A 23,098-nucleotide genomic window follows, 5' to 3' on the forward strand; every position below is an offset into this window, starting at 1 on the left:
TTCCGTTCGCGCAGTCGTACGAGACGAGAGGAGAGTGACCAGACGGACCAGTTACACCACCGCCCGCCCGCGTCCCCGCCCCGCCCAGATCCCGGGCCGGACTCCGATCGGCTCGTGCCATGGAGGAGCAGCCCACCACGCGACCCATACCCGCGGACGGCGGGGAATTACCCGACGGCGCGGACGAGAGGGCGCCGCCGGTGGAGGTGGAGGTGGAGTACGGGGATGACGAAGAGGAGGAGCCGCCGCGATCGGCCACGGCGAAGCAGGAGGAGGCGAGCGCGGCGCTGGGCGCCGAGGGGTCCCGGCCGTTCACCACCAGGGAGCTCCTCGGCGAGATCAAGGATGACGCCAAGGCGGCGGAGGCGGACGGGAGCGGCGGTGGCGGCACGGGGTCGGCGTTTGGGGAGGGAAACGGGGCCGTTTCCGCCGATGAGGGATCCTCGTCCAGGTTCGTACGCCCTTGTGCCGTTACCCTTGCACCTTTTTCTCTATGCACTAATATATTGTCTTTCTGGAAATGTTGCTACAGTAATATATCTGTGCGATAATAGGGATGAGCACGTTTTGTGTTAGCTAGTTACATTTAAAAAAGGCACAGTTCAGTGTGAAGCTGTCTGACTTTATATCCTTGCAACTAAAACTGTTTTGCCACTGTTATCCAATATGTTCGGTGTTGAATGGAAGCTTACCATCATCTCGCTCAATATCAACGAGGAGCTGTTCTAGTGTCTTGACGTAGGTCTTATCAGGGTAGTGGCAATTGGCATGCAATTTTAGTGCAGTTCTGCAACATCATAGATGTGGACATTGTGTTTTCTTGTCTACAATGGACAGCCAATTCTATCCCATTTTCCATGTGCATTGGTAGCATTTTTTTATTTCCAGGCATCGACTAAACTGTATTGCATAACCTGACCAAATTACAACTCAGTCACATGACCATCAAAACATTTGTCAACATCAGCCTACCTCTTTCCGTTGCATGGTCAAGTTGGCAGCTAATTTAGTATTCATAAATACCTCTCAGTAGGTGCACTTTGTATGCTTAAACACTAACATTGTGCAGGTGCACCATCAATTGATCTACCGCCATGAATCAACTAGTTGACTCTTTGCTTATTTGTTCTCTACACTGAGTTACTGGCCAAAAGTTTGCAATGAGTGCTCTTCATCGTAACAGTTCTATTATTTTTTCCAATCCTTTCCAGCCAAGAGAGTATGCAGCAGTCTTCATCCCATCATGATGTGGCCATGGACTTGATAAATAGTGTCACTGGAGTTGATGATGAAGGCCGTTCTCGCCAAAGGATTCTTTCTTTTGCTGGAAAAAGGTTTGCTAACCTTGCCTGGTTAACCTTTCCTCTCCCAAGTTTGTAATGACTCCAAATTTTAATGAACTTCATCTGTGTATATATTATTTTACTAGTTTTAACGATTTTTTATGCAGATATGTAAGTGCAATTGAAAGGAATCCCGACGACCCCGATGCATATTATAATTGGGCCCTAGTCCTTCAGGTAAAAAATATAGCCCTTGAACCATATTTGCATCATGACATTGTTAACCCTGACTGTGACCAATGCACAGATTTGAATTTCATTGTTTAAACTAAGCATGTAAAATGGACATCACAATGTTACTTTCAGTTTTAGATAAACGCACTTTTCAAACTATTAATATAGGAGAGTGCCGATAATGTGGACCCCAATTCTGGTTCCTCCAAAGATTCATTGCTTGAGGAGGCTTGCAAAAAGTATGCTGAAGCTACCCGACTTTCCCCAACTCTTTATGATGTAAGTTCCTCATTTGTTTCATTAGTTTTTTTTTTCGAGAAAACGCAAAGGACCTTTGCGTTTCTTTTCATTGAAAAGGTAGAATTTGATTTACAAACCTCCTAGGAGGTGGGTTACAACAAGATGTAGGCTAACTTAGTGCACATCCCAGGTGGATGGCAAGACTACTCTAAGCCCTTTTGCGCCTGCTCTTGATGCCCACACTTTTACTGGGCACCATTTGTTTCATTAGTTTGGAATATGAATTCTTAGATATTATATTTATATGGGTTTATATCATCTAAAATAAGCCAAAATGGTAATTATGTAGTCTGTGAGCTCTTAGATCATCCTACAGAATATGATCTCATGGAGTCATGGTTCTGATGGAGAAATGCTACCTCTCTGTCACTTTAGATAATCGTGCTTTGTCAGGCATGTCCACACTTTTACCATATTGATACTCTGGCACATTACTTTTTCTTATAGGCATACTATAATTGGGCTATTGCTATTGCTGATCGGGCTAAAACACGAGGTAGAACTAAAGAAGCCGAAGATCTCTGGAAGCAGGTTAGTTCACATGAATCACATATCTACAGTCTTTGTCCGTGTTAAACGCTGAGGTTTTCCTATACAATATGTGTGTCTGATACTACTTGATCTGTAGTGTCTGTGAGGCTTGTTCAGTGATGCAATTTTAAATCATTCTGTGGTTTAGATGATCAAATTTTGCGCAATTTTTCGTTGACTTGTAGCTTAATTTGAGCTTGTAATTATTTGCTGCAGATACCGGTGTGCTTTGTTCTACATAATACTCCCTCCGCCACGTAATATTAGTTGTAATAATGTCTTATATTACGGGGCGGAGGGAGTATATAATAAATTTTCTGCCTACTGCCACATACTTAATTGAAAAAAGTCACAGTTTGGGCCAGTTGAATACCAAGCAACGTGAAACATCATTACTTTGCATGCTGTACCTATACAGTGATCTAACGACACTTGAGGATTGATTTCTAATATTTTTTCACAGTATTTTAACCTTAGCATTGTTAGAAATTGAGAAAACATTATATATTTGAAAAAATGAACATCCCTATAGGATTACAAAAATGATCTCCCCGTGTATTTTATTTCCTGTCAATGTGCATGGGATTCATGCAGAATCTACCCAAGAAGCACTTGGTAGATTCTGATTCTGATTCACATGTATAGTTCCATGATGATTTGGTCAAATCCACCTTCTCGAAATAGTCTTGGAATGAGTTGTCCTAATGAGTGCTTTTTGTTGTTGCTTAAGTGCCCTAAGAACTTGTTAACTTTTGGCACGCGCTAAAATAAATGGAAACTGGAATTTCACCGTTCCAATGTTACACCAGCTTACCTTCTTGGGTTCCCACCCAAGATAGATGGCATTCCTGATTTACTTACCGTACTTTCATTAGTATATCAGAAGCTTCATCATTATCTCTTTTCTTATGCCAAATACACTGCAGAACTGTTCAGAACTTTTAAGATGAAGTTTGGTAGCATGCAATTTTACAATTTACCTTTTTATGCAGGCAATACTGAATTATGAGAAGGCTGTCCAGCTAAATTGGAATAGCCCACAGGTCACCTCTTTATCTTTTTCTTCATCTTTAGTTCTAGACTGCACATCAAAAGATGAAGTAGAAAGAAAAAGAAATAGTCCTACTTGAACAGTGAGAAAAAAATACGATCAATGTTCAGAAGTGTTCAATAGATATTAGCAACAGGTACACGTTTGAATTACCATTGCATGAGTTGCAGGATACCTTCTGTAGAGCTAGCCCTACTATATTTGCGTTTGAAGATTCTGACTTTGAATGACCTATTGAGTTCATCTAAGATAAAGGCGTCATTGAGCATTCACTCTTCCCCTCAAATGTCCAAGAGAATAGAGAACAAATGGAAAAAAATGCTGTTCAAATGGTATCCCTAGTTTTGTTTTTATATTAAACTACTTTTTGTGTTTATTCGTCCTCGTTGTGCATTTTGGAGGAAAAGCTATGAGATGAAACATTATAAAATCACTACCTGTTGTAATTTCTTAATCTTGAGTTATTTAGCAGTCACTCATGCTATTTTCAGCTCTTCCTCAATAACAAGTGTTAGTGCTACTGCTACCTCAACATTGTTGTTTCTTTGATTGCAGGCTCTGAATAACTGGGGTCTTGGACTACAGGTATATTTTATCTTGTGACCTGTCTTTATCTTTGCCTTCTCAGTATGGAATGTCCCTACCTCTTTGCTCATGAGATATAAATGCTATGTTTTTCTTTCATTAAGAGTATGAGTCTGCAATACAGGAACTGAGTGCCATCGTTCCTGCCCGGGAGAAACAAACCATCATAAAAACAGCTATAAGTAAGGTATATGAACTTTGCAATTACTTGTTCTGGGAGGATTTTCTCATTGAACGATATACCAGTGATAATCTACTGGCACCTATCTTCTGTCTTCGCAGTTCCGTGTTGCTATCCAATTGCAATTTGATTTCCATCGGGCAATATACAACCTTGGAACTGTTTTGGTATGTTTCCTGATATACTACTACTGTTTTTGTGCATATTGATATGCTTTTAATGTATTTGACATGCGTGCTTCAGTTTGAATACATTGCCTAAACAAGTTAAACTTAATAAAAGAATTGCTTTCTTTGTCATTTTTGATGTTACAGTATGGCTTAGCCGAGGATACCATGAGATCTGGGAGGCCAGATGTATCCGCTAATGAGCTATACAGTCAGTCTGCCATCTATGTTGCAGCAGCTCATGCATTGAAACCAAATTACTCGGTACTTGTTTCTGCTTTTTTTTTTTCTGATAACTGCACCTTGTTTCCTTTTTTGTTTGTTAAAAACATAAGAATCAACAGTGTGTTATTTTCGTCTAATGCAGGTGTATCGCAGTGCTTTGCGATTGGTTCGCATGATGGTATGACTCAGTTGATTTATTTCCTGACACTATATTATTTGCCGGTTGTTACCTGATGATAGGTACTACCTCCGTTCTGTATGAACTGTTGCAGATTTGCCTAAATATGCATGTATCTAACGTGTCTAGATACATGCATATTTAGAAAAATCTGTGACATTTAATATGCAACGGAGGAGGTAGTATTTATGTAGGTGCGATATGGGTAATTTGTTCCAAACTTTGTTGTTTGTTTATTAAAATGCTTTGTCAAGTCCTATTCATTAGCGAAAATCAAGCAATCTAGGGGCTAGGTGGCTTTGAACTTGGTTAAACTTTGTTTCTTTTAATATTTTGTTTGTACTCATCAGTTTTTGGCACATTCCTGTTCTCTATTTCTATTAATCATAGAAGAATAATTCGGAAAAAATAACTTTGTCATATTAAACGATGCAGCTACCTTTGCCGTATCTTAAAGTGGGATATTTGACTGCTCCTCCAGCAAACAATGCCATTGCACCACACAGTGATTGGGAGAGGTCACAATTTGTTTTGAACCATGAGGGACTCCAGCAGGTTCATCCTTGTTGTATTGGACACTTACTCGTCTGCAGTTTGGAGTTACTAATTTTCGTTTCTGCTCTTTCTAGCACCTTGCTATTTGAATCTAATGTTTTTCTTTTAACCGTAGGTCGATGGCTCTAACCAGCCTCCATCACAATCACCTGGCAATACTGACGGAGGAAGAAAGCCTACCAGAATAGCTGTTGCGGATATTGTTTCTGTGGCAGCATCCGCTGATCTAACATTGCCACCTGGCGCTGGCCTTTGCATAGATACTGTTCATGGGGCCAGATTCTTGGTATACATTTGCCAATTGCCTTTATTTCATTTTGTTCTATTGAAACGAATACAGAAAATGTATGCTTCTAAAATTTACAAATGAACTCTGTGACAGGTTGCTGATAGCTGGGAGGCTCTTGACGGTTGGCTAGACGCTTTATGCCTTGTCTACACTATATTTGCAAGAGGGAAAAGTGATGTCCTTGCGGGTATTATTACTGGTTAATGTCTCATACTGAAAAACTGCAAAATGAAGAGCCTCGGAGATTGTCTAGGTTTGTTGTCAATTGATTTTCTGCTGTTCACTTCTCATATGTCTCCCTGCGTCGATTTGTCTCCTGGATTATGTAAAGTACATAAAAGTAGAGAATATGTTGATCAGTAACTCAATTTCTTACTACTGGTAAGAACATGTTCTGAATCGTGCCTTTATAGAAAATGCATTAAGATAAAGGAAATTTTGTTAAAGCTACACTTCTTTGTCAGCTACTCCCTCCATATCACAAATGGATGACCTTTTGAACACCGATACTCTCTTCAAGATATATGCTAGATACAATTTGCGAATCATTTTTAACCTGATGAGGATCAAGTTTAAGTAGACGCTTGTATACCATGCATGACCGAACTTTAAGAGCAACTCTAACAGATCTCTTTTATATATTTGGTCCTTAAAACACGTATAAAGTGTGCTTAAAAATTGTTTTAAGGTATTGCGCGGGCTTCGGTGGAACAGATCTCGCAAACTTAAACTGTAAAACCGAACATTCCATTCTTCACTCGGGATTTTCAATTTCCAGAGTATGTCCCATACAGGGTTTTGCGACAGCGTTAATTGCTCATCAGTTCTCCTTAATCTCCGCCATTTGCATGGTGATGTAATATGCAGATATAACCGAGAAAGAATATGATTTCGTCATATGCCAAGCTACAAAATCCTCTTCCATACTTTGGCTCAATGGCATCTGAACGATTCTTGAGACATCCAAAGGATTAGAATTTTCCCTCAACGTGTCCTCATCCCATTGTCAAGTAACCTGATTAGTTAGTTCATCCACCGTGTTTTTTTCTCGCAGTTTGGACCATGCGATCAGGACTAGTCGGAATCCAAGGATCTTGCCAAATGTTAATCCGAATAAACACTCTTTTTTGACAATAAATAAACACTCTCTTGAAAGTGTTTACACCTGAAATAATGATTTGCCAAGTGAATGATGATCCATTCTTTGGCCCCACCTCCTTCAAGAGATCGCCATCAAGGTAGTATTTAGCATGAAGTACTAGCACAAAGGGAATCTGGGTTGGATATCAACCTCTGTTGGAGCAGCAGCTCACCTCATCTTGGTCCCTAGCGGCTGGTGTGGTTTCTTCTATCTCTTAGGGTTAGCTCTCCTCCAGCTCCCTCCTTTTATAGGTCAGCACACATATGGGCTTGGGCCACTTGGGTCAGAAACATGTCCAGTGTTCAACACTCCCCCTCAAGATGGATGGTAGATATCTATCAATCTCATCTTGTCACATGCCAAGTTGCATTCCCTTGTTCCGAGTCCCTTGTCAAGCAATCATCAATTTGCTTCCCAGAACTGACATGAGTAAGGCTGATGATCCCAGCATCAAGTTTGTGGTTTCTTCTATCTCTTAGGGTTAGCTCTCCTCCAGCTCCCTCCTTTTATAGGTCAGCACACATATGGGCTTGGGCCACTTGGGTCAGAAACATGTCCAGTGTTCAACACTCCCCCTCAAGATGGATGGTAGATATCTATCAATCTCATCTTGTCACATGCCAAGTTGCATTCCCTTGTTCCGAGTCCCTTGTCAAGCAATCATCAATTTGCTTCCCAGAAATTACATGAGTAAGGCTGATGATCCCAGCATCAAGTTTCTCTTTAATGAAGAAGCGATCAATTTCCACATGTTTTGTCCTATCATGTTGGACTGAATTATTTGCAATACTTATGGCTGACTGATTATCACACCAAGCTCTCAAGGGCCCCTTTCTGAGAAGGTTCAACTTGCTTAGGAGATGCTTCACCCAAAGCATCTCACACACCTCTTTAGATAAGGTTCTGTATTTAGCTTCTGCCGTTGATCTGGACACAACTGTTTATTTCTTGCTTCTCCATGACACCAGATTTCCTCCCACAAACACGCAATAGCTTGCCATTGATCTTCTATCATCTCGACAACCAGCCCAATCAGAGTCACTATAGCCATCCACCTCAAGGTGCCCACTCTTTGCAAACCACAACCCCTTTCCCGGAGTTCCCTTCAAGTATCTCAAAATTCTGTGCACTATATCAAGATGCCCACTCCTTGGTTCATGCATGTATCTGCTCACCACACCCACGACATATGTAATGTCAGGCCTAGTATGACACAAGTATAAGAGTATCCCAACCAATTTATGATAATTTTCCTTATTCACTAGCTCACCTGATTGTGCACTCACTTGATGATTTTGTTTAATTGGGGTAGGGGTTGCACGACATCCCATCATGTCCATGTCACTCAAGAGATCTAGGGTGTATTTTCGTTGACATAAAGATATTCCCTTCTCTGTCTAAGCCACTTCTATGCCAAGGAAATATTTTAGGTTGCCCAAATCTTTCACCTCAAACTCCTTGCTCAGACACTCCTTCAATCTCTTTATTTCCTCTTGGTCATCTCCAGTGATGATAATGTCATCCACATAAACTGCAAGAATGGTGATCCTCCGCTCAGCGTGTCTATAGAACACCGTGTGGTCACCATTGCATTGACCATACCCCATACCACACACAACTCGTCTAAACCTATCAAACCATGCCCTTGGAGATTGCTTCAGACCATACAAGGATTTCTTCAGCCTGCATACTTTTCCCTTGGTCTGTGAGGTACCAAAACCTGGTGGTATCTCCATGTACACTTCTTCCTGCAGGTCACCATGTAAGAAGGCATTCTTGACATCTAATTGATGCAACTTCTACCCAAAGTTAGCAACACATGAAACCAATATTCTTACTGTATTCATCTTCGCCACTGGAGCAAATGTCTCATCGTAGTCAATTCTATAAGTTTGACTAAACCCTCTAGCAACCAATCTGGCCTTATACCTTTGTACCTTCCCTTCAGGATTCTGCTTCACAGTATATATCTACTTACAACTCACTGCTTTTTTCCCTGCTGGCAATGTGGTTAGCACCCATGTCTTGTTTTTCTTCAGTGCTTCCAACTCTTCTATCATTGCTTCACGCCACTTCGGATCTTGGTTTGTTGTCTTCCAGTCGTTTGGAATTGACACGGTTTGTAGAGAGGCCACAAAAGCTCTATAGGAAGGAGACAAAGCCTTGTAAGAAACAAATTTGCTAATGTCATGTTCATCAGAAACAGTTTGTAGAGCATGCATTTCACAAAGAGCCTTCCTTGCCACTTCACCCTTTCTGGCTGCTTCACGTGTCTCCTTTCGCAATGCAATTGGCAGATCCACTGTGTCAGATGGGCTGCTAGCACTGCCTTGTTGCTCCCCCTGCACACGTGGTTGTTGTCCCACTGTGTCAGATGAACTCACAGCACTACCTTCCTGCTCCCCCTGCACATGTGGCTGCCGTCGAGTGTACACTTGGAGATTTTGTGGCCACCGATCCTGAACAGGAGCAGGAATCTGAGGAGAATCAAGCGGAATCGTACCCACTATTGGTTGGACTTGAACCTACACATCACCATCAGGTTTAGTACCCATAGAATCGCCCTTAGTGTGAGACACTACCTTCTCCCCCTCATGACCATCTTGCACAGAGTGAAGTTGGTCAAGTTCTTGAAACAACAAGCTCAGATCAGTTTGCTCACCATAGAATGGCTCGGATTCCCTGAAGGTGACATCCATACTTACAAACATGCGTTTTGCAGAGGGACACCAACATTTATACCCTTGCTGACTAGAGGAATAACCAACAAAAACACATTTTACTGCTCGTGGGTCTAACTTCCCAATCGATGGTCTATGGTCCTGAACAAAGCATGTACTGCCAAATAATTTCGGAGGGACAACAAACTTATTTTTTCCAAACAACAACTCGCATGGGGATTTCATACCGAGTATCCAGGAGGGTGTCCTGTTAATAAAAAAATGGTTGTCATGACAACTTCACTCCACAGGAACTTGGGCACATTCATTGTGTACATCAGCGAGCGAGCTACTTCCAAAACGTGTCTGTTTTTCCGCTCTGCCACACCGTTTTGGGGAGGGGTATCTGGGCAAGTCGTTTGATGAAGAATACCTTGTTCAGACAAGAAGGCCCCAAAGGTGGTGATCAAATACTCTGTGCCATTGTCAGTCCTGAGCACCTGCACCTGTACTTAAAACTGATTCTTTACATATGCATGGAAGTTCTAAAAATAGTGAAACACCTCATCCTTGTGACGCATCAAATAAACCCAAGTCATACGAGAATAGCAGTCAATAAAAGTAACAAAGTACTTCATTCCATTCACTGACACCACTGGGGAAGTCCATACATCTGAATGAATAAGCATAAAAGGAGATATGCTCCTAAGCCCCTTACTCACATATGAGGGTCTTGTATGTTTAGCATATTCGCAAGCATCACATGTTAACTTGCTATTGCTTATTCTACACATAATATCAGGAAATATTCTACTCATCTTATCGAAAGACACATGCCCCATCCTACAGTGATGGATCATAGCTTGTTTTTCTTTGTCCTCCATGGTTGCAGCATACACCAACTCTGGCTGCACCCCTTTTTCCACATACCAGAGCCCCTTACGCCTGGTGCCAGTCCCAACCATCTGCCTCATCTCCCGCTCCTGAATCACGACACCAAACTTGTTAAGAGTCACACTACAGTCTATGTCATCAATGAGAGCACTCAGAGAGAGCAAATTAACAGGAAACGCTGGGACGTGTAGAACAGATGACAAAGAGATGTTTGAAGTGCACTTTACTGTGCCTTCTCCAACAACAGGTTGTTTTGTACCATCAGCAGTTTGAATGGTGCCTTTGTGAGTATGAGGATGCTTAATGTAAGACTCAAGCACACCGAATTTACCCGCAACATGTTTAGATGCGCCAGAGTCTAGAATCCATTCTGTATCATTCTCATTAGTAGCAAGGGATGCTTTTTCAGAATTACCTTCATCCATGGAGACCAAATTAGCAAAGTTTCCATAGGCAGCACCATCCACTTCTGCATCCTTTGACGTCCCATTGTCCACTTCAGTCGCCATGTGTGCACTCTGACCACTGGAGTTTCCGGTGTGTCCTCCTCTACCTATAGTAGTTTGACGTCCTGAGTATCCACCTCTACCTCCTGACATCTTGCTACTTCCCCCTCTGTTGAGCAATGCTGGCGGAGATGGCGAATCTTCCCATCAATCTGAGCAATCAGCATGACATTGCCCTTACCAGAGTACTGGATGGACAAGGTCTTCCATATTTCAGCAGCTGTGGACAACCCCTCCACGGAACGCCCAATGGAGGGCACCACCGAGTTCAACAACCACCCAATAAGCAGAGAGTTGACGGTTTTCCACTTCTTTCCATCAGAACTAGTCTTGTCTCCTGGTTCTTTGACAGTCCCCAATAAATACCCATCAAGATCTTTCTGATCCACATCCAACATTGCCCTCCGAGACCAACTCAGATAGTTGGTAACCCCCTCTATCTTGATGTCTGTGGGTGACAGGTCAATCTTCTGAACCACTTCTTGTCGGGGAACAATGGCCTCAGAGCCACCCCTTTTGAGAGAAGCATCGTGAACTGCTCGAGAGCCTCCGCAAGGCCTTTGGACTCACCCATCTGCACTCTCACCTTCACCCAGCAAAAACAACAAACAGCTCCGGGGCACGCTTACCTCCTTTCACCAGCAGCAGGCACACACAACTTGAGAAACCACCACCCCTGCTTCACTCCTGGACGAGCAGCTGCACGCAGCAATAAGAACCACAATCCATCATGTCCTTCTCCTTCCCTTTGCACGCAGCACCACCTCGTCTCCTCTCCACCACGCAGACCCACTCCCTGCCTGAACCGGCTTCCCTTCAGGCCCCACTGCCGCCTTGCTCTGGTACCATGTTGGAGCAGAAGCTCTCCTCATCTTGGTCCCTGGCGGCTGGTGTGGTTTCTTCTGTCTCTTAGGGTTAGCTCTCCTCCAGCTCCCTCCTTTTATAGGTCAGCACACTTATGGGCTTGGGCCACTTGGGCCAGAAACATGTCCAGTGTTCAACAACCTCCAGCTTTGCTTTGCCAACACAGCTAAATTAAAAGTATGAAGGTCCCGAAAACCCATGCCACCCATTTTCTTTAAAATGCATAGTTTTCACCAAGCCATCCAGTGCATCTGTTTCTTCTCCTCCCCACCAGAAAGCTACAATAGCATCTCATCGTTGACAGAGCTTCTTAGAAATGTTAAATACCTGCATGGCATAAACTTGAGTTGACTTTATAATGGCCTAGAGTAAAATTTCATTCCCACCCATAGACAAGAGTTTTTGTTTCCAACCTTCCGATCTTATGATAATTATTTCCAGTAGATAAAGGAAACTAACATTTTTTTCTACGCCCACGAGGGCGGGCAGACCAATATATCTACCGGGTAGAGCCTCTATCATTATATTCAGCTCGGTACACACTATTACCCATAGATCAAGGTCCACATTTGGGCCAAAGAAAATACTACATTTTGCTTCACTCGCCAATTGTCCCGAACTTGCACATTATTGATCAAGTAACTGTCTCAGTGAGGTTGTGTTAGTCATACCCGATTTCATAATCATTAGGGAATCATCGGGAAAGAGAAAATGTGAGACTGATGGAGCATTTCTGCAAACCCTGACACCTTACATGCCACGACCTCTCTATGAGCCAGTAGACTCAAAAGTCCCTCTGCACAAAGCAAGAACAAATATGGTGATAGGGGATCTCCCTGCCTGAGTGCCCTACCAGGAATAAACGAAAACGTCTCCTGATTGTTGAATCTGATTTTATACTTGACACATGACATAAGAAATTCCACAAATTGTTCGTGAAATCCTAACCGAATCATCATGGTTTCCAAGAAGTTTCATTCAACCCTGTCATATGCCTTATGTGTGTCAAGTTTTAGTACACAATATCCCCATTTACCTTTCTTCTTATTCTTGATCGTGTGCAAGCTCTCATAAGCCAGAAGTACATTATTTGTTATATTACCTTATAGAGAACGTTGCATAAATTGATGGATCTATATTTAGCGATTGTCTCTAGGTTTTCAACTTTTGGCATGAGAACAATGACTATATCGTTCCAACCTTCAGGAATAATTTTATTGTTGATTGCTTCCAAAAGTCCACATCACCCAAGAAACTCCACCAATTTTTGAAGAAAATTGCATGTAGCCCATGCACACCTGGTGTTTTCATGTCACCAGTTGAAAAGAGGGCTTGAAGCAGCACAAAGTTGTGAAGGAACAACTCCACCTTGTTGCTACAATGTGGACAACACAAATGTTGAAGTAACCGCTTCAACGTGCTGCGCTAGATATCGCTCTAGGGGCGTAAACTAGATATCGCTCTAGGGGCGGGGCTGTCAAGAGTTCAATCCAAACTCTCAACACAAGATCTAATCCAAGATCTTAAAACAAGATCAAAAAGTTCTCTTTATTGATAGGTAGATGGTACATAGTCTGATTACATAGGTAGAGGTTGGACCTCTATTTATAGGCTGCATGAGCCTTCACTACTTAGCTCTACTTACAACTAGAGTGTTCTAGAGAACACTACATAAGCTAGGGAAAGAACTACAAATATCCTAGTTACAACTTATACTAGAATACTCTGGAAACCACTACAACACACATAACTAGAGGACCATATTACCTAGAATATAGTAAAAGTGTGTAGAAGCTAGTACTAGATCTTACTTATGTTTTATTTTTATTTTATTTTATATACTGTCCCTCATCAGAGCTTCTTTAACCTCCTCCGCTCCATAAGGTTTCATTAGCTTCTCATTAATGACCCCAGTAACCTTGGGCACCACTTTTGCAATAATCTCCAGGCCAGGTTCATCAATTTCAGTGGAAAAAGAGACCTGCAAAATATTGGGATATAAGCGGGCCGGTTTAGATTAGAGCAACCTTCAACCCAGCCACCATTTTCATTTCTTGGCCTTCTGATTCTATTCTTCATGCGCCTTTCACTAGCAAATTTGTGAAAATATGGGGTATTCTTATCACCATGATGTAGCCAATTTACTCTACTACGTTGTGACCAATGAATCTCCTCGTTTTCTAATAAATCCTCAATTTCTTTCCGTAACTTCCCTTTGTTGGTGAATAGTTTCATCATCAAGTGGGCCACTAACCAATTTTTTCCATCTCCTTCTGAGCACTAGTAAAAAAACAATCTCCGTTTTTATGCAGCACTGTTCTGTCCTATTTATTATGAAGAAGATCATGTACAGGCGCAAGTTTTGCCAAGCTATCAGTTGGACTCCGAGCCCTGGCACGCTCGTAGGCTTGCTCAACAACCTGATGGAAATGGGCCTCTTTCAGCCACTTCGCTTCAAATCGGAGTAAGGCAGGCCAATTCTCTACCTCTTCTCCATTTTCAAAGCACATCATTATTGATCGATGATTTGACATGTCGTATGTTCCATATTCTGCGGAACATCTACGAACATCAAGGCGCTTGCATACAAAGGAGCAGGTCTAGAGTTACCTCCCTCCTTCTCAAAAGGGTATGGTATCTCATTGAAATCACCCATCACTAGCCGGGGCAGTGTCGAGCTTGCATGTAAATCTCTCAAATATTACCAAGATATATATGCGTATCTTGATCATCAACGACTTGCATGTACCGTTTAATTAATTAATCTGCAACTGATGCAGGTTTCTAGCACGGTCCAGCAAGTTCCATGTGTACAATAGAGCATGACCGTGACGGGCCTCGTGGCTCCGGAACTCAGTTGTGCCTAGCTAACTATGGCGTGGCCATTACCTCGGGCGGCCCAGACATCGTGGCTTTGATCGTTTCGGCACACAGCTCATATATACTGTATACACTGTTTCTTATGCTTGACAGCCTTGTACCTTGCTCATACCATTTCTATAAGAAGTGTCTACAAAGAAGAAAAAAACTCTGCGTGTCAACGCATACATTGCGAAGCAAAGTCGCCGAGAAAACTAGTGTCACGCAAACGCAGCAGCGCACGTCAATGCGCGCTTTCAACGTCGTCGAACAATTATCGTCGCTTTCATGCCATCGCCACCGTCGCCATGGTTACCTCTACATCAGCATTTACGAGTTCAACGATTGTTACAGAGGTAACGCATACCGCCATCAGAACCCCCTGTATGGCTCCTGTACGTACGTACCCATCAACCAGGCCAAAATAAGCACGAAAAGTCAGATTAACTATGGGCGCCCGATCGACGGAGACGTGCACGCGCGTACCGGTCGCTGTACGCCTGTACGTGTACGTACGTACGACAGCGGAACACAGGGTTTAGGCCGGTGGAGCCGTGTTCCACAGACCACAGCAAGTTGGGACACGGGCGGAGCCAGCCGCAGCTTTCGACGATCGGCCAGCATTTTGAAAACAAGCTAGACCGTCGAAATCTTCCGACAATATTCCATCGCGGCATGATGCGTGCGAGGAAAATGCCATCGCATGCAGCAGGCTCGTAGGGACGGTGATGGCGATTTTGACCTGTAAATATCCGTCGATTGGAATTATGGTTGGATAGCTCGTTCGTCGTACTAGATACGATGCAGACAGCAGGCGTGTAGTAGTCGATCGCAAGTCTGCAAGTGTTAGTCGAGCATTTAATCATGTCCAGATGGGCTAGCTCTATCTCTCTTGAAAATCCAGGCATCCTAAGAACTAAGATCGTTTTCGCCCTGACAGCGACGTACGCAAACGAGCATAGGCATACGCTTATCTCATGCATGATCACGGAGGCGACGGCGACGGTTTGTATCGGCCAGCACGTAGGAACGACGACATGGTTACAACTCATGCACGAGGGTTGCTAGCTAGTGCTTAACTATAACTGGATTATTACGACTATAGTATAGTATATGTTGAATGTATACAATTGCTATATAATTTAATCCAAACAAATAATTGACAAAACTAATCACGCAGCAGAGTACATAAACAAATAACATCTAAGAAAAATATAAACATATCGTATCTACTCCAAACACCAGAACTAGAACTCTAGTAAGATCCAACAAAGAGAGAATAGAGTCACATACGGTGCAGCTTGAGTAGCAGCGGCGGCGGGAGCATCATCATCGGTGTTGACTCCCATATTAAGGTCACCGAAGAGATCGTCGACATCCGGAAATAAGTCGTCGTTGAGGAACTCGTCGTCGGACGGCGTCGCGTTGGCGGTAGTCGCATGTAAGCGCTCTCCAAAAACTTGATCACCCCTCACCCGCACAAGTCTATAAGAGGCAAGGTTCTGAAGGCCTACTGTTTTTCGGTGCACGTAAAAGTACGGGATGAGGAAGACGATGGTGGTGACGCAAGATTCTGGGAGGAGGCAGACGCATATGTGTCGTGTACAGTCTAGGGTTCGCATCCGAGTTTAATAGTGCGGTTCGGAGAGGTTGTGGGGCGCATCCCACATCCGAGTCGGCACAGCCGTGATCCAGAAAATCAGGAACGAAACGGTTGAATTAATGCATCCGTTAATACCTCATAATTAATAACACAATTAATCTGAACAACGAAAATATAAGCTTGGCTCTGTGAGATACCGCAACCCACGGCGCATCGTGACGAGGTGGGCGGCGGAAGACTAGAACATCCCTCCTATAAACCACTCCACATCTCTCTCAACTAGCAATGTGTGACTAAAATTTAATCTCACCCCTTTCCATAGATGAATGGGTCAAAGAGAATTTCAGAATTTATACTCTTGGCTAAGGCTCAAGGCCAAATTCTACTTCTTGTAAGATTGGTCCCAAATATCAATATATAGATAAAGGATGACTCCCTTGTTGACATAGGCATCCCCAATAGGCCTGCCGAAGATGGTACCCGGGGTTTACTAAAGGCCCACAAGTCGAAGAATATGAAGTTCAGAAGCCCAATTAGTTGTTAAGGAAAGATAGAGTTGTATTAGGAATGTAGAGATTTGTAACATTACGAGTTGAACTCAGAGAGTCTTCCTGAATCTGTAAACTTGTGTAATACGAAACCCTCGGCTCCACCTCCTATATAAGGGGGAGTCGAGGGACAAAGAGTGGATCGAATCATTGTCAACACAACCCTAGTTTTCATAAGCAGTCGAGTACTTTTCCGGCTGAAACCCTCGAGATCTACTTGCCCTCTACTTCAAACGAAACCCTAGTCTACAACTTGTAGGCATTGACAAGTTATCCCTTGTCAATTGGCGCCGACCGTGGGAATTAGAGGCGACAAGGACCTGATCTCGATGGCACGTTCAAGATCGTCGACTTCTTCGGTAGCAAGCAACGCGATGGATAGAGGTAAACAGATCGAAACTGATCTCGTCGATTTTGTTCCTCACCCGCCCTCCCGTTTGGATGCATATGCGTATCTGGAGGAGCCTATGGAGATGACGTTCGGAAGGTTCTACTTCCGTGTTGAGAAAGAAGGATCGTATTGTCTCAAAGTTCCGATTTCGTCGGGATTGTCAGCGGTCGATTCCGATTTCTCGGACTTGTCATCATTGTTCGAGACATTGCTTGTCCGTGACAATAGTATACACATTTGTCAGCTTCGTTTACAACGAAGTCTTCAGCGGTTAAAGTTCTTTCGAATTTTGCGTGCCACTGCTTAGGTGCTTGCTTAAGACCAAACAAAGACTTCAGTACTTACAAATCTTTCCTTCTTGACCATCTACTACAAATACGTAGTACATTAGTTGCTCCATATAAATTTCCTTATCGAGCTCCTTTTTTAGCGAAACATAGTAAAGACGCAAGCGCTTAGAAATATGTACATGCAGTCAGTTGAGTTCTCCATTTAAGAAAGCTATATTAACACCCCATGTGAGACAACAAACAAAAGTAGGACTTGAATAGTGGTCAGTGATACGTCTCCAACGTACCTATAATTTCTGATGTTCCATGCTTGTTTTATGACAATACTTACATGTTTTGCTTGCACTTTATAATGTTTTTATGCATTTTCCGGAACTAACCTATTAACGAGATGCCGAAGGGCCGATTCGTTGTTTTACGTTGTTTTTGGTTCCATAAAGGCTGTTCGGGCAATATTCTCGGAATTCGACGAAACGAAGACCCAACATCTTATTTTTCCCGGAACCTTCCAGAAAGTCGAAGGGGGACCGAGAGGGGTGCCCTGGGGGCCCCACACGTGGTGGCGGCGCGGCCCAAGGGGGGGCGCGCCCCCCTAGTGTGAGGAGGCCCCGTGGCCCCTCCGACTCCGACTCTTCGCCTATTTAAGCCATGGAGACCTAAAACATCGAGACCAATTGACGAAACTCCAGAAAGACTCCAGGGGCACCGCCACCATCGCGAAACTCCATTTCGGGGGACAGAAGTCTCTGTTCTGGCACCCTGCCGGGACGGGGAAGTGCCCCCGGAAGCCATCTCCATCAACGCCACCGCCTCCATCATGCTCCGTGAGTAGTTCCCCCATGGACTACGGGTTCTAGCTGTAGCTAGTTCGTACTCTCTCCCCCATGTACTTCAATACAATGATCTCATGAGCTGCCTTACATGATTGAGATTCATCTGATGTAATCGGTGTTGTGTTTGTCGGGATCCGATGAATTGTTACATTATGATTAGTCTATCTATAAAGTTTATGAAGTTATTGTTGCTGCAATCTTGTTGTGTTTAATGCTTGTCACTAGGGCCTGAGTGGCATTATCTTAGATTTAAGCTCTATACTTATTGCTTAGATTGTATCTACAAGTTGTATGCACATGTCTATGTCCGGAACCAAAGGCCCCAAAGTGACGAAATTTGGACAAGCTGGAGGGGAAGGCTTAGATATGAGGATCACATGTTTTCACGGAGTGTTAATGCTTTGCTCCGGTGCTCTATTAAAAGGAGTACCTTAATTTCCAGTAGATTCCCTAGAGGCCCAGCTGCCACCAGTTTGGTAGGACAAAAGATGTTGTACAAGTTTCTCATTGCAAGCACGTATGACTATATATGGGAAACATGCCTACATGATTAATAATCTTGATGTTCTGTCTTAATGTTATTTCAATCCTATCAATTGCCCAACTGTAATTTGTTCACCCAACACTTGTTATTGGAGAGTTACCACTAGTGTAGATAGCTGGGAACCCCGGTCCATCTCTCATCATCATAAACTCGTTCCTATATGACATTGGAAGTAGTATCAACTATTTTCTGGTGCCATTGCTCTCATATTACTGCTACTGCTGGCTACGTATTCTCGTTACTACTGCTCTCCTTTCACATCACCCCTGTTACTAGTGCTTTTCCAGGTGCAGCTGAATTGACAACTCAGTTGTTAAGGCTTATAAGTATTTTTTACCTTCCCTTGTGTCGAATCAATAAATTGGGTTTTACTTCCCTCGAAGACTGTTGTGATCCCCTATACTTATGGGTTATCAGTTAGTCGAGCTATATATAAGTATGTATCAAAGAAATTTTCCCTTTTTTTTTTGGATATATAACCCTCGGTCATAAGTCGTGTCTTGTACTCCAAAAGTACCATCCGATCTAAAGTTTTTCTTAAACATCCATTGTTTATAACGCATATGTTTGTACCTATAAGAATGATTAGTGACCTCCTAAATTCCATTACGTAAAGTAGAATTTATCTCGCTAGTAAGCATCTTGAGATGCATAAGTTTCTTAAATAGAAACATGTGTGGGTATCAACACTAGTAGGAAAAAGGCTATATGTGCACCACTAATGGAAGCGGGCCCCGAACTCTGCACGCGGCAGATATTTTTAGCAGCGTGTGGAAATCAGGCACGCGACTACTAAACCAGTAATGGCAGCGTGTTGCACGCTCCGACACGCAGCTAGTAAGTAGGGACCACCTGTGCACATGACAAGAAATTTCCAACAGCGGCTGAATCTGGCCACACGTGATAGGTACGAAGTTAGTGGTAGCGTGCGCAAATGAAAGAGCATTTCATGATCTCTAGGATTTTGCGTGTTTGTTAGCAACACCGGTGACAATCTAACTGTGTGCTAAGTAAGTGGCAGATAAAGAAAAGGTACAACACCTGATATTCTCGATCCCCTCAAAAAGGAGAAAAGAAAGTTGCTGAATTCTTCTAGTGGTCGGCACTGCCGGTGGATGCACCCCGGCACTGCCGGTGGTTGCACCCCGGCACTGCCGGCCAGCTTTGTCGACTAGCTGTGACCTTATGTCACGGACCGGCACTGCCGCCGTCTCAGGGCCGGCACTGCCGCTGAAATCGTTCCAACGGGCAGATTCGCCGCGTGGAAGTTACGCGTCGCGGCGACGAATGATCGGCGGTAGACTTTTACAGCGCGCGGAAGATGATGCGATGAGGACGACGATCGGCCTTTCTCACCGACAAGTCGGGGCCACCAGGCGCGCATGAACTTTCCTCGGCGATTCTCGCACTTTTGTTTCCTCCGGACTCCTCGAGTGCGTCCCGGGGGTGGGGGGACGTGGTTGACATGGGCTCGCCGGATGGATGAAAGATCAAATCTTTGCGAAAACGAGGAGCCGGGAACGCGACTAAGCCATTTTTCGCCATCCGGATGAAAAAAATGGTTTTAGAGGCCTTATCGGAGAGACCGTTGGAGGTGCTCTAACACCGTTTTCGCCTATCGCCCTGCCAGCGACGCAAACGGGGATTTTTTTTTTGAAATTCATTCGGGTGGAAACCCGAGAAAGCTGCTAATAATAACTGGAGTACAAAGAGACCCAAAGGGATACCAAGAATTACATAGGGGTCAAAGATATACAAAGAGGACCCTAAAGGAAAAACAGAAACGCAATCAAGTCCTCCATCTTCCTTCTCCAGATCGAGCTCGACCGACGGACTGCGACAACATCTCCGGGGACACACCACTTGGAGACGAAGCACATGAGAACCCTTTGGTCGGAGCAGAGCAGCAGCGGAGCGACATCCCTACTGTCATTCAGTCCGACGCCAAACAACATCGGAGAGGAGCTCCTCTACATAGCCGCCACCGCCGTCAAGCAACTCCCACAAGCAAGCCACCACCATGGTGCTTGAACAAGCGAGAGGAAAGCCGGCCGCAACTATTACTGCGCCATCAGCAAGAAGGAGAAGCACAGCTGCGTGGCACCTCCCGCCTCCTCGCCTCCACGGCCGGCTAGGCCGTAAGAGACCAGGCAGCCCACCCCTGTGCCCACCTCCCCCGCCACCATGGCCGGCCAAGGAGGCAAGGGTCAATCTTCTCGCCAGCTGACGACTCCTAGGCACCTTATCGAGGAGCGTAGCCGTCGACGAGCTCCAGTCAAGGATCCACCATGGATCTGGAGGGAGGTCGCCGGCTGTAATATCCCAGGTAATGGGGTTACAAAAATAGAGGAAAACAGAAGTGTGCATTGCATTCATGCATAGAAAATCTGGGGAATTTTCGCGCTTTAAAGTAAAACAGATCACGATGAGTCGAAGTTTCACTTGACCTTGATGGAATTGAAGTAGCTCATCAAGTCAAGCGCTATAAACCTCAATGTGACTTTGTTAAAACCTTATTTTGGATAGAGATGATTTGATCTAAGGGGTTAGATCAAATGGAACTAATAATTAACACAACAATACTTGAATCAATGATCAATTGCTTGCTCTCATAACAGATCATAATAAGGTAATCCTTACCATAACATATGAACATACATCTGTTTTGGAAATCAAGTAACAAAAAAATGGAGAAAACATTAATGACTTATCCCTTTCATGTCCTAAACTAATCCTTGATCTTACCATGAACCTCATGGTATCCATTTCACTTCATTCATGGAAACAAGACAAGGAGTTAAACTCTATAAATATAGATCCTTCTCCATTCCATATTATTATCCATCAAATCTAGAGAGGTGAGAGTTTTATGTTATTTGTTAGAGAAGCAAAGATAAACCTTAAGCTAAAACTTGGATATACATCCATGTAATCAAATAATCATCTTTAAGAGGAACCCTAAGATATTATTCAAGACAATTCCAAATGAGAGAGACATTCATACTAATCCTAGCTTTATCTATTTAAGAATATAAGACAACCTTTGAACTAAAGTATTAGGTTGTAAACCATTTCCCTTGGAGTGGTGAGATAATCTAATACCACATGGAATAATACCATACCCATGAGTTGATGAAATAGGGAGGAGACTAATCCAACTAAGATAGTCAGGTGGAATATTAGACTTGATATTTATTGAGATATGGTGAATACACCATAAACCCTAGAATAACTATTCCTATATGAGAGAAATCAAGTTATGGTGTTACACTCAAGTTAATGAGGCAACACTTGGACTTGGGAAAGAGAACCATCCATATACCCAGATGATTATATCATCATTCCCTGGAAAGAACCCTAAGAATTATCTCAGGCAATCTCCTGGGATATAAACTATAGAGGCCACCATAATAGCTCATCTTAGAAAATAAAATAGAAGTGTTATACCTTAACTCATCAATACAATACTTGATCATGGAACTGAGAAACCTAATTAATGAGAGATACCTTAGGAAGCCAAACCTTGATCATTATAAATTGAGTGATGATCATAAACCCTAAGAACTTGAGGTAGAGAGATTAAGAACAAGTTGATAATGCCTAATCCCTGATCATGCTCTTGAGGTATGTGAGGATAAGTTAAACCCTAATAGAATAAGTGTATCCCATTTACACATGAAATTATAGGGAGATCACTATTAATCAAATACAGGCTTATATCTCAATCTTAACTTATGAATCACTTAGTGATCATCAGTAGAATCCTACCATATCTATATTTCATAAATTAAAGAACCTAAGCAAACCTTAGAGTAAAAACTCCATAATTAATATGGTGAGAAATCATCCATTCATAAGACCAAAGTTAACTATAAAAAGAACCATAACCATTTTAATTACTTCCTTAATTGACTAAGGATTCTAATAGAAGTCCAATGGAATAAGATAGAGTCCATTCTCAAAACCTTAGTAATTAGAGAAGCACATGAAATATTAAGCAAGTAACCACCTTATCATGGTTAGGGGGGATTAAAACCTAGCACATACAAAATGGTGTCATTCCATATCTACAACCTAGAGTTGTAACTTAACCTAGTTTGTATATCACTTGGGTGATTACAATTATAAAACCAAACCATAATTTAGATTGAACCAAGTATCATTAGGTGAATATAATTAGAACCCTAGAATTGCTCATTAGCTAAATTATATGCTTCACTAATTAAACCCAAGAAACATCTAGTACTTAAACTCATAATTAAATCCATGTGTGAGTGACCAACATTCTCAAATGAGAGATCAAGTCCTTAGAAATATTTTAGCACATGAAATTATGCCACTTAGTCACTTACTTAATAGAACTCCATAAACAAGCCTTACTTAGTG

General features: G+C 42.9%; 1 protein-coding gene across 1 annotated transcript; it reads left to right on the top strand.

Moving 5' to 3' along the window:
* The first annotated feature begins 96 nt into the window (after positions 1-96).
* Positions 97-6,029, top strand: LOC124705990 (protein HLB1-like). Its single transcript, XM_047237668.1, has 14 exons — positions 97-451; positions 1,212-1,334; positions 1,451-1,520; positions 1,686-1,796; positions 2,265-2,348; positions 3,341-3,391; positions 3,955-3,984; positions 4,109-4,171; positions 4,267-4,332; positions 4,480-4,596; positions 4,700-4,735; positions 5,171-5,290; positions 5,406-5,576; positions 5,673-6,029. The coding sequence occupies exons 1-14, from the start codon at positions 120-122 to the stop codon at positions 5,781-5,783; spliced, it is 1,485 nt and encodes a 494-aa protein (XP_047093624.1). The 5' UTR covers positions 97-119; the 3' UTR covers positions 5,784-6,029.
* Positions 6,030-23,098: the final 17,069 nt, after the last annotated feature.

This window comes from Lolium rigidum, chromosome 4, assembly GCF_022539505.1.
Source record: "Lolium rigidum isolate FL_2022 chromosome 4, APGP_CSIRO_Lrig_0.1, whole genome shotgun sequence".
Taxonomy (NCBI): Eukaryota; Viridiplantae; Streptophyta; class Magnoliopsida; order Poales; family Poaceae; genus Lolium; species Lolium rigidum.

Coding starts and splice junctions, on each gene's coding strand:
- LOC124705990 (XM_047237668.1), top strand. CDS start 120: ATGGAGGAGCAGCCCACCACGCGACCCATACCCGCGGACGGCGGGGAA. Junction 1,335..1,450: donor CTTTCTTTTGCTGGAAAAAG/GTTTGCTAACCT, acceptor TTTTTTATGCAG/ATATGTAAGTGCAATTGAAA. Junction 3,392..3,954: donor TAAATTGGAATAGCCCACAG/GTCACCTCTTTA, acceptor CTTTGATTGCAG/GCTCTGAATAACTGGGGTCT.